Here is a 13,172-nt window from a genome sequence, read left to right on the forward strand (position 1 = left end):
AGTTGACAAACCCATGTCCTATGTTAAAGATCGTCTCCGCTCTATATCTTGAGAACCGTTATCATTTCAAAGTTTATACTTGACATGTATATAAACCAACACCAAAGGGTGTGTCATAATTTATGTGCAACTTCCTAGGTCAAAGGTCAAGGTCAAAAACTTTGGTTTCAGTTGACAACCCCATGTCCTATGGTAAAGATCGTGTCCGCTCTATATCTTGAGAACCGTTTTCATTTCAAAGTTTATACTTGACATGTTTATAAACTAACACCAAAGGGTGTGTCATAATTTATGTACAACTTCCTAGGTCACAGGTCAAGGTCAAAAACTTTGGTTTCAGTTGACAAACCCATGTCCTATGGTAAAGATACAATTTTTTAATGCACATTATTCACAGCGGGGCCCACAGAGATGGCTCCCATCTCAATGATATCTAGTTAGCTAACATTTTATGTAACCAAAAATCTATTGGACTATTATATGTCCTTCAACAATGAGCATATCAAACCATAAGATATAAGAAGCCTGACCAGTGGACATGACAAAATGTGAAACAATCCAAACTAAAAAAACAATGAGCTGATTTATAACAAAACAATAAACTATAAACAAATATGACAGACAGTAACTAAGTACAACCACTGACTTACAGGCTCCTGACTTCAAAGGATGAATCATGTTTGTGTGCACTCGACCCTCACTCTAACTTGTGACCGAGTTGAAATAGCACAAAATTATAACAAACTGTAAAAATCAGTAGAACATTGCACAACTCATCAGATTGACACAAAGCACAAAAAAACAACTAATATTAATTCAAAAGTACTGATCTTTGAGTACTCATATTTACTGAAAGATAGTTAAAAGCTTTTAATAACTAATAAATTTTATAAAGAGGTTAATTTCCAAATTTTATCAAAACTTGCAAAGTTTTTTTCATCAAATGAATTATTGAAGATTGTAGGACTACTAAGTTTTCTGTAATGTTTTTTCAACAGATGAATTATTGCAGTTTGTTTGATTGAATGAGTAAGGTTGCTTGGATAAAAGAATAACATTTTGTCTTAAACTTATCCATTCATTTCTGTTTCTTTAGTTAACACAGAGTGGCTTTTACCATATGCTAATGGTTCTCCAACAACAGCATATTTCTGTCAAAGTAAACTTGATGTGTGGGCAAACACTGCAGGACAAGCCAAGGAAGCTCTGAGGGTTTGTAAGGAACAACTGACACCATTCTTTGATAAGACACACAAGGACATAGTGTCACAGCTTACTGGTAAATGTAGAAATATGCACTGCTTTTGAACAATATAAACATAAAAAAGGGGGTTAGGGGGATATTGTATGTGGTCTCAACTTTACATGACTGTAGAAGGTACATTTTGGTTTCTAAATTTACTTCAATGTTGTTCATAATTTTAGTGTATATTTATATTTAGTTGCTAGCATCTAGATATTTTTGTATCTTCAAGAAAAACAAAAGCAAAACAAAATTTGATTGTCTAGGATAGTGATCCACAAAATATTGATGATATTTTTAAATATATGTTCAAAGATAAGTTGTCAACAATATGCATGTACTTCTTGGACAAAGAAAATGGAACTTGGAGATCTATATAAAAATCTCTTGAAATATACTTATCATATGTTATTTTTTTTTAAAGGTATAAGAAGATGTGTTATAAGTGCCAATGAGACAACTCTCCATCCTAGTCACAATTTGTTAAAGTCAAAGTATGGCCTTCAACATAGAGCCTTAGCTCACACCAAACAGCAAGCTATAAAATCCCCCAAAATAGCTAGTATAAAACCATTCAAACAGGAAACAGTTTAATCTATATAAAAAACAAGAAACATTTATGAACCACATCAACAAAGGACAACTACTGTACATCAGATTACTGACTTAGGATAGATACAAACAAATGCAGCAGGTTTTAAAAGGTACCAACCTTTACCCTTACCTGACATTTTAAATGTGTGTTTTGCAGGTCAGATAGTATTTGATGTAATGGGGCAGACCAGAATCCATGGAAACAAAGATCTTACTAAGACATTGTCAGAAGCTCTACTAGAGTTAGGAGAAAATGATTCTGTAAGCCTTTTTTTTTAGTTTTTTGTAAAAACTTAGTTTCTGTGTCAGAAAGATGTGAATACAAGTAACTTTACTCAAACAATGCCAGTTATGCCATACAGATATAGCTTATTATATTTAAAAACAAATTAGATCTTTAAAGAATTAGAATAGAAAACACAAGGTGAAAAAAATTTGGATGAATAAATCTGCAGATAATTACATACAAATCTTTGAATTTAAATTCATTTCTCCTTTATTTTTACTGTCAATTAATGATTTCTTTGAATTAATGTCATATTATTTTGATTCATTTAAATTATCAAATGAAAATTTATTTTTTGTTCATTTTATGGTCATATTGATATTTAACACAAGAAATACTGCATACAATAGTGCAATTAGAATTGAAATTCATTAATTATTGCAATACTATCCTGTAACACTTTCGCAGTACTAAGAAAGTTGCAAAATTTCTGAACTTACATTTAATTTATTTCTTTATTGTTAGGTGGATCCACTAGAATTTTTGGGAAAGTTTCTGCTTAATAAAGCTGGAGTGGAAGACTTGACATTCACTTCAACACAACACAGGGTAAGTTATTCTGCATGAATTTTAATGAATGCACTTCATTTAATATGGTTCACCTGGCTATTACCTCTTTTATGGTTCAATAGTTAGTGCTAATTTTAGGTATAGAACCACTAATTCAGGCCTGGTTGGAAAGTAGTAAATATTTTAAACAAAATAGTTCCTATGCATATCTGTATCGATGTCAATAGTGGGAATATTTGGCTAGTTTTTGTATCAAATGAAAGCTATGGGACTTGGGATCACTGTAGAACACTTGTTGAAAGTTTTATTTGAATAACAAGAAGTATATGAAATTTTGATAGGAGGGCACATGTTATTAGGTGAACATGTCCAATTTGTATACATACATTCCATATTAAATTTTCCCAAATCAAGTTAAAAAAAAACTTCAATTGATAGAACTTTAGAAGCAACTCATGAATATTGAACTTTTACCACTAGGTGTCACATGACGACTGTGACCAATCAGAAGAGGAGGATGAGGAAGATAGAGGCCCCACCCCTGACGAGGAGGTGGAGAAAATTAATGGTCATGCAGAGAAAGAACATAAAGATGATGAAGATGACCCAGCATTTGTAGAGGAAGGAGAGACCATGAAACCACGTACAGAATACAAAGATTCTGTTGGTGATGGAGAGACATTGAGACCACGTAAGACATTTTTGAAGATTTTGTTAATATCAAGGAATTTCTTTTACAAGAAAGTTCACACACACACACTTATTTTACAGTAAATCCATTCAAATAAATAAAACATTTGTTTTAGATTTAAAGGTTTACAAGAATTTAATAAAAATGAGTTGCTGTCTTCTAGATAAGATCTTGATTAATATTTGTTATGATATGACAATTTTGTTTAATTCTGGCTGCATATGGCATACTTTTTGTCAAGTAGATTACTTCATTTTCATGCATGAAATAAAACAAACATAATTCTTTTTTTTTTATATTCAGCTGATTCTCCAGTATCTGAAAAGGCACAGACAGAAAGAAGTGAAAAAGATGTGCAGAGAAGACAGAGAAGAGAAAAGAAAAATAAGATGATAAGACAAACAGAGAATCTGAGAGTGACATTTGGCAGTATGACAATTGCACCTGGCAGATATCAAAGACTTGTAAGATTTTAGATATTGATGATAATTGTTTATTATTGCTATTTTACAAAATTTTCCTTTGATTTTACTGACTGATAGTTTCCTTTCTCATCACAGTAGAGTGATATGAAAAATTATCGCCAGAAACTAAGTGTGCATGTGGCCGTTGTCAAAGAAATTAACAACGTAGTCGTAGGTAAAATAGCCATAAACAGATTATCATTGGTCATCTCAACTTGATTGCTTTTCTCACTTTCGCTGTACCAGCTCAAGCGAGAAGATAAATCTCAATCAGATGACCAATGATAATCATAAAATGTAAACAAACAAGATGATAGGAAATCTTATTTTGGATACTCCTTGCTTGATAATGCTAGATAAACTTATACTGTGAATAGCATGTATTTTTCAAGGATTTTTTAGGGGGCTTTGAGAAATGAATTACTGAGTTTCTGAGTTAACTAGTAAGTCACAAAACATTTTCTTCACCAAAATTGGTACATTTGTACCACAAATTAAATGAATTCATTGTAAACAGTTGTGGGACAATTTTTCGCTTAGCATAGTTTTGTATAGACAGTTCAACAAAAAATCAATAAAGATGAACATCAAGAAGGCACATATTGTCTTCAATGATGAACCAGTGCAAACACTGTTAAGCTTTGAATCACCTAAAGTTTAGAAAATATATTAATAATTCAATGAAAAAGGTGAAAAATCTCATGTTTGCCTATATTTGAATTAAAGATGCTAAAGTCTGAACTGTACTGATGCTGTTTTTTTAAAAAGTTATAAATGCAGTTTAGCGTAATTTTGAATATTTCAGACATCTGAGAAGTACAGTGAAAACCCAGAAAAGAGAACACCTATAGCTTTAGAGATAACCTCCAGTGAAGTAGAATACTACAGGATATTGAAGGGTATTAAACATATCTATGTCAGACCTCTCAAAAGTTCACTCAACTCTAACAGGTGGGTTTTTGCAATTGTTGCTTTTATCATCTCACTTTCCTCAAGACTTCTTACTTTGTGTCTTGCATGTTTCAGCTTTCTCTAAAACCAATGACAAAAACAACCACTGGACTTGTTAAGAACTAGACCACCTGAAATTTCATAACTCTAAAATTTAAATTTGATTTTTGTCCACCAATCATAATGGCTTTTGTAGCTATAAAAAATATACTTATGCTGAAACTGATATAATGCCATGTTTTTATGTCTATCCTTCTGTAAATTTTTCTGCTTTTAATACATTTTTGTGCACAAAAGTAGTTGCAGGTGGTAGACTTTTTCCAATTACAGTCATTTCTCTTTAATTTGATGAGCTGAAAGTTTGCTTCAGAAATGTTACATATTTATATGAAAGGAGTAGGTCCGGTAAGACCCCTTTTTGGCCCCAAAATATAGCAGTTTTACAAAATGGTTAAAATGTGAACTTTTAGGTATTTATTCGAAAGTAGAATGCTTCTGCTTCATAAATATGGGCTGTTTTTGACAATACAATGCACATATATCAGGTACTAGCATCATTAAGTCACGCTTAATTACTGAAATCTTCACAATTTTAGAATTTTTGTTAAATTTTAGACGGTTTCCGTCTTAAATGAAAGTGGCCGCATTTGTGTTCATTCTTAATATTGAAATGTAAGTTGTATTTGATGATTATGCATAACATATATAAAGGTTGAGGATGAACACAGATGCGACCACTTTCATTTCACAAAAAACGTCTGAAAAGTGACATTTTTTGGCATATTTGATAGATTTTTCATATTTAAGCTTGAATCGGAGCGTTTTTAATGACTAAATCAGTTAAAATCTTTCACATACACTAATTGAATCATCTGAAATAGACACTTAAGTGTTTAAAAAGTGTTCAAAATCTTTCGTCAGATGAACCTGAAATTTGAGGCCAAAATCGACCCTTACCTACTCCTTTCAGCTGCTATTTAAAAAAAACAAAAAAAATATCATTCATATTTCAAGAAAACAAATCTGTTAACAAAATGTATTGTATTTTACTGTCTTTCTTGTTCAGAATCAATATTTTTAACAGATCTAAGCTTATAACTCATTTTGTTATAAAGGACAGTTTATGTTATTTTCCTGACTTTATTTTTGTTTATTTACAGAGCTATTGCCAGTTATCAGAATGTACAGATTATTTTCACAGACTTAATGATGATCTGTGATATTAGCAAGTAAGTCACTATTTTTACAGAAATTAATAATCAAGAAAATAAATGTACTGAAATTGAAATTTCCACTTGAAATAGGGCAAAGATAAAATCTGGGGAAAGTTGACAAAATCTTCTGTATTTTAACCAATTATAAACAATGATCTGTGCACATGTAAACAGGCATTATAGTATAAAATTGCTATCAAAAATAACAATCTTCAGGTTTAAGGGACTTCTATTTTTATCAATATGTCCCTCAAAGTGAAAATTTTTTGCATATTGGGGCATGCAGTCATATCATTGAAAACCAAACACGTATCTAATTTGAACAAAATTCTGTTAAGAAAGGGATTTTTTTTTTTGATAAGTCAAGGTTTCCCTGCAATAATAAAAAAATCTTCAGGCTAGTATGATTTTAAGATCTGAAAATTCTAAACATTCATGTTTAAAACATTTGTTTCATAATAAAACTTTTTCCTTTATTTTCTTAGAGAACTAGTGGAAAATTTGAAGAACCGTACAGGTGACTGGGATCCAATGAATTCTTGTCTAGGAGACATCTTTGTCAAGTTTTGTACACATTTAAAACTGTATACTAACTTTGTCAACAATTACGATGTGATTTTACAGTGTATAGAGAGGACAAAAGAAACCATGCCATCATTTAGAGCTTTCCTTAAACATAATGAAAGGATCCCAGAACTTAAAATGATGACGTAAGTAGACTTGTATAGCGTCATCCTTGAGGTTTCATTATAGAGCTTGTATTTTCTCAATTGAAAGATTATTTGCTTATAATTTACAATAAAGATCCATATGAATAGTTATTGACCTCTCCAAATGTTAAGCATAGAATAAAAAAATAATACTATTTTAAGTTCCATGCATATAACAAAAGTTTCATGCCACATATATAGATCTTTAAATTTACTGATATTCTGGTATCTTTATATACAACCATTCAACCTGAAATTATAGCATATTTCAGACCCTGAAAAAGACTTGTATTCCATACAGCACTTGATTTTGAGGTTCTTTTCGTATATCTGGCAGTCAGATGCATATTTGTAAGATATACAGAAATATTAAACTATCGAGCATGTATGTTTAATTCTGGCATTTTCTACAGCCTTCAGGAACTGCTGCTGTTACCAGGGAGACGTATACAGGAGTATGTGACCTTGTTAAGCTGGTTTGAATGTCACACACCCAAGAGTCACCAGGATAGAGCTGATCTTGCCAATTCTATACAGTACCTCAAAGTTCTTAACAAACATATACAAGAGGTAATATTGATTTTCAGAAACCATTGTATGTTTCCATGCCATTTTATTTTTAAAGAAACTAATTGCAGAAATAAGAGAAAAAATGGGACAAACACCCTAGAAAATATATGAGCCACCATCACCAGCCAACACATTAAAAAAAAAAATAATCAGAAAAAAAGAAGAATGTGTTCCAAGTACAAGGATGCCCCATCCGCACTATCATTTTCTATGTTCAGTGGACTGTAAAAATGGGATAAAATCTCTAATTTGGCATTAAAATTAGAAAGATCATATGATAGGGAACTTGTTTACTAAGTTTCAAGTTGATTGGACTTCAACTTCATCAAAAACTTATCGGGGCCTTTTATAGCTGACTATGCGGTATGGGCTTTGCTCATTGTTGAAGGCCGTACGGTGACCTACAGTTGTTAATGTCTGTGTCATTTTGGTCTTTTGTGGATAGTTGTCTCATTGGCAATCATACCACATCTTCTTTTTTATACCTCAACCAAAAACTTACACCTGAAGTGGGACGACAGACGATTGAATGGAAGAACAGATGGACACACAGACCAGAAAACATATTGTTCATAAATGGGGCATAAAAATGTTTGGTGGTGTCCAAATTTCTTGTTTCCTAGATGAGGGCCGTCAATAACAAAACTTTACTCAGTACTCAAGAGTATTAAATTTGTGCTCAAAACACCAAATACAGTATATTGATTTGTTCATTTATGAGTCTGAGTACAATAATTGTGCTCAAAATTGTATGAGTGCAAGACCAGGTATAACAAATGATAGAGAGAAAAAATTATGATATCTGAACTGAATTGAGATCAGTAAAATTACTTCTTCTTTTTATGGCAAACGTTTTGTGAATTTTCCCAAAATAAAATCTACTCTTGAAAAGCTCTTTCACAGTGTATTGATATATAAAAACAGAACTATACAAAGATGTTAGGTATTCAGAACTGAGTAACTTTTGTGTATCAAATTAAAATAAAAAAACCTTTAAAACATCTGTAAAGTTTATGTTTATTTTTCATTTGTTGTATTTCAGAGTAAAACTAGATTAGAAAGAGATAGGAAAATGATACAGTTACAAAGATCTATACTCAATACACCAGTAAGTTTGTCACTAACTATAAAAATTATTTACAGCAACCATTATTTCAAATTTTGATGAGTCTAAAAAATATATTTTATTTATTTTGTATTGACTACATAAGTATGAAAAATTTGGCATGATATATAAATAGAAAAAAAATATGTGAACTTTTTTAGAAACTGCTGATTGAAGAATTAGTTTGGTCGATTTCAACAAACTGGGAGCTGGTAATGTAACGAAAAAAAACCTACAATCAGTGACCATGTCCCACATAATAAATTCCAACAAAAAAATATAAGCATACAGCCTGTATCATCTGCAAGGTTAGTAGTACAATCTGTTGAAAGGAAGCCTTTGGATTTCTTTTAATCTGAAAATATTCAAAATTTTCTGGTATAATTGATTTGGTTTATTTTTCATCAAGTAAAGAACAAGTTGCACTTTTCAGAGTTTACTGGAGTCTAATCGTTATTTGTTGAAACAGTTAGATGCTTCACACTATAAGCCTCCTGTCAAGTCATCAGTACCAGAACTGAAGTGAGTATTTTAGTAGGATTTATCTTTACTGTATTAAGACATTCAGGTTTACATCAGAGAACTTGTAAAAAACAAAATGGTCTGATTACAAGGTCAGAGGGTTTCCAGGTATATGAAAAAGCACTCATACCAGTAAGTTTTCATGCTGATGGACAAATTAATTATTATAATTCGATCTGAGAATACTTTAGTTTACAATTGCTTAACTGACGTTAATTTCATCATGTAGACCAATTTTATACTCAAGCTTATTTCAAACATAGGTATGTTGCAAGTTTCAGTGTGCCGAATTTATATTTTTCATCCAATTTGTAACAAATTTTGAATATGTTTCCTTGTCAGAATTGAACACTGCACCCCAATGCCATGGTTTATACTCATTTTACGATAGATATGCCTTGTATGTAGGTGCTGAGGTGATTTTTTCTCCAAGCTCAGCTACCTCTGAACAAATTGTCAATAAATCACTATATAACCTACTGTAAACAAAGTTTTTATAAATAGAATACATGATCTTCATTTAGACCTAGAATGATGAAAAATTTATTTTATTTAACTGAAAATTAACCCATTCTTTTCTTGGTTTGAAATAAGTGTTTGCAAATGGCTGTTACCATGCATACAGCAGGACCTGTTAAATAAAAGTGACTGATACCCTAGTTCTGCTATATTCATATTGAACATTTTTTTTAAAGGTAAAGAGGAACAAAATAATCAGGTTTAGTTTGTTAATTTAAGTTATATGTACTTTTCAATGACTTGATATCATTTAAATGTGTACAAGTATTACATCACAATTGAGAATTGTCTTCTCAGTTTGATCCTCCATTTGTTTACCATTTACATTTTTACTGCACAGACATGAGGCTAAAATTGTAAAAATTTGATTTAAGTAGAAGGAATGATAAGGCAATTTTTTTACCCCTGGAATTTGAAAATAAAAAAATATAAATCTGTCAAGTATTATACAGTATTCTGTCAGATAACAGCATTTATATTTTATATATTTTTAACCCCCAGGCAACAGACGCATTAATTAATACCCTTGAGTGTTTTTCTTTACATCCTTCTGTCTTTCCTTTCAATCTTTCCATTCATCCCATTTGAGCAGGATCTTGGTCACATTCTTCTTTCATATTCTTACAGATAAACATTATGGCTTTAAACTTCTTACATTCTTACTGTCTTACAGCATAAGCCGCCAAAATAGCATCATCGTTCACAGAACATTGAAATTTGATATTGTGAGTCAGGTAAATTCTCAGATTTCATTGGTATTGAATTTTGTTAGTATAGTTTACCATGAATTTGTAATCATATCAACATAAAATTAAGACTCCAATTTCATTGAACATTACAATTTGATATGGGGGACTGGGGGTCTCATTGGGGGGTTCTGATCTATGTACACTATGTACGTAAGCAAATCTTATTTTTTGGTTATTTCCTGTGTCCCCCTAGACTTCATTTCCCGTTTTCACACCACAATAATTTGACTTTCACGTGTCATGCTTACAAAAAATCAGCAATCCCATGTCACGCCTAGACCCACGATATGGTCACGTATTCTTCTTGTTGTCAGAGAAAGACATCAGTTTGTCAGTATTTCGTAAAAAAAATTAAGGGGGGAGGGGGGGAGTTAACGATTTCATATCTACTGTGACTATTTCCACAAATTTGAAATGAGGTCTGATAATATTACCACTGCCATTGTAAATTAAAAATGTCTTTCAAAAATTAAAATTCCATATTTTTGATTTGCTTCTTAAATTGGTAATTTTCTGCACATCTGTTTTCCCTTTATAAACAAGTCCAAACTTGCACTTTAAAAAATCAGCTTGACAGTTATTATAAGAACACTTTTGCCTTTGGCAATATTCCAGTTTGTTAAAATAGTTTAATTCGCCATGTGAGGTATACAAAAATTGTAAAAAGTTGAAAACCTTCCAACTGATAGCAGTTATTGCTGACTAAAAGTAAAAATAAATTAGCTTCCAAGATTTATCTCTATTTATTGTTTTACATTTGAAAGCTTTTTATTGATTTCGACATTATCTTTTAGGCTTTCAAATAAATTTGTAAAAACTAATGTTATATCTTCCTATTATGTAAGAGTTGCATAATTAATCATACCTTGCTGTGATACCAGACGACCCTTAAGTACATAAAATATACAACATGTCTTCCCTAGAATTGAAAGATGGTTGCAGTATGTGCATTAAATTTTAATTTATTTGCACTTCAACTTTAAAGTTTTTCATATCAACACGCTTAAGCAAAAACTATTAAGATGCATGTAAAATTTGGTGTGCAATTCAAATAATGCATTGTTAGCTTCACACATGCAATCAATTTAACAGAAGTATTTGTAAAGAGTGTCTAATGGGAGGCAGTTCATGATAGCTGTCATAATTTTTCAAAATGAATTACCTCCCTTTCACCATATTTATTGTGATTACAAAGTTGTGTTTTTTGTACTTTTGTTAAAACTTTTCCATAGCAGGTATTTATAGATTTTAATATTCTGACATCCAATATTGAAATTGGAGTCCCAAGCTGTTACATAATTTGATGAATCAGCGTTATATTGATTTTTGTCTTGAGTGTTTGAGTCAGAATTTGTATTCATCAAGGAAGAATTTCCTAATTTTTTGTAGATTAGTTTGTTTGTCTAATCTGTTGAAAGATGTTGCAGAGTATTAAATTTGAAATATTTGCATTAAAAAAACGAGGATTTTGGAAACATTTCAAGGATGTATATCCAATAGGTTTTCTTTGTTGTGTCTAAATCTGTGATTTGGAAACTTTACAAACATTTATCAAATTGGAACTTAAGAGTACTGAAAAACTGAAAAAGTTTGCTAAAATTATGTTCAATCTTACATTCCGTTACTGGTTTTGTTTATGATAACTTCTTTATATCTTAATCTTATGACAGGACTTTCAATCTTAAATTCTATAATCGTGCAGATTTAACCATTGATTGATTGTTGGTTGCTTAACGTCCAGTGGCAAATGTTTTATACATTTTCTGGATAAAAATACCCATTGAATCAGATACAAAAGTTTTTAAATGATACAGGAAAAAATCCTTTTTTTTTCAAGAATTTTAGGAATGCTGCCCTGCCTTTAGAATTATGCAGGAGACGTAAAATGTGGAAAAGGTTTTACCAGCATAACATCAGGTTACAAATGGGGAATTCAATTTCCTGGAACATATTTATAACAATATTTTAAGATTTCTCTTAAATAAGCAGGCTAACACTGGCTTTTTATATACATTTTTCAAAATTACCAATTAAAGGTGACTCATATATTAAAAAGTATGAGAAAATTTGCAATTCAAGAAACTTGTAAAATTGCTCAATAAAGATTGACAAATGTAACCTATTTTGTCATGTATAAATATGAATGTTCTATCAGATTTGAAAAGGAAACAAGACTGCTGACATGTAATTTAATATTTCACTAATGCACATTTATCATAGATTTGAATAAAACCAATTTGGCTGATTTATAACTGAAAACGCTAGCTGTATAAACTCTTCAAAAGATGATTCAGGGAAATTTCCATGACCTCCAAACAAGCAGGGCAACCTATGTTTTATTAAATGCTTTAAAAAAATTTAAACTAAGCATATCTCAAAATCATAAAAATAACAATACAATGTGAAACTGTATGGACTTCCCTTAAGAACTGCTTGTTATTGCATAATAGAATTAAATCTTTTTTTTTCCATTATTTTGTGATATCTAGTCTCTGATCAAAATTATGATTATTATAACAAAATGAAGGCTTTTAGTTACATTTTTGGTAAATTGCATTTTTTTTTGCTCCAATTATGGCCCCTTGATTGTCAAAATTACACTGACATTACAGATACATGTATAACAATATGATTTAGTATCAAATATACTCATTGAACCCATAAACTGTTCATGTATACTTTTATATAAATGTATACATTACCATACATGAACAGTTAAATGTGAGACTAACATTTTGTCTAACATATAGACATGTTTATTTATTAAAGAAATGCACATTTTTACCAAGAGAGGAACAAAACAAATATATACACAATGCAATAATTATATTTATTTAACACATGACCATATACTGGTTGTAAAACAGTTATAATATTTGTGCAGGTGTGGTATCCCTGTGGCAGATCCAGCTATTTTTAAAAGGAGTTTCTCCAACCTTTGATAAAAGGGGGGTTCAACTATAAGTCCCCAATCAAATGCATGGATCGTCCCCAAAAAAAGGGTTTAATCCCCCCTTTTGATCTGCCACTGTATCTACCCTCCT

The 13,172-nt window shown here is 31.0% G+C and overlaps 1 protein-coding gene across 1 annotated transcript in view; it reads left to right on the forward strand.

Annotated features, from left to right (window-relative positions):
* LOC139491453 (epithelial cell-transforming sequence 2 oncogene-like) overlaps positions 1-13,172 on the forward strand; it is a 78,576-nt gene that overhangs the window by 26,259 nt on the left and 39,145 nt on the right. The window contains exons 13-23 of the mRNA XM_071279155.1: positions 1,097-1,279; positions 1,995-2,098; positions 2,589-2,672; positions 3,114-3,324; positions 3,628-3,788; positions 4,594-4,739; positions 5,900-5,968; positions 6,439-6,663; positions 7,077-7,233; positions 8,276-8,341; positions 8,772-8,860. Coding sequence (XP_071135256.1) covers positions 1,097-1,279; positions 1,995-2,098; positions 2,589-2,672; positions 3,114-3,324; positions 3,628-3,788; positions 4,594-4,739; positions 5,900-5,968; positions 6,439-6,663; positions 7,077-7,233; positions 8,276-8,341; positions 8,772-8,860 — 1,495 coding nt within the window. The remainder of the gene's footprint in view (positions 1-1,096; positions 1,280-1,994; positions 2,099-2,588; positions 2,673-3,113; positions 3,325-3,627; positions 3,789-4,593; positions 4,740-5,899; positions 5,969-6,438; positions 6,664-7,076; positions 7,234-8,275; positions 8,342-8,771; positions 8,861-13,172) is intronic.

The sequence above is a fragment of the Mytilus edulis genome, chromosome 10 (assembly GCF_963676685.1).
Source record: "Mytilus edulis chromosome 10, xbMytEdul2.2, whole genome shotgun sequence".
Classification (NCBI taxonomy): Eukaryota; Metazoa; Mollusca; class Bivalvia; order Mytilida; family Mytilidae; genus Mytilus; species Mytilus edulis.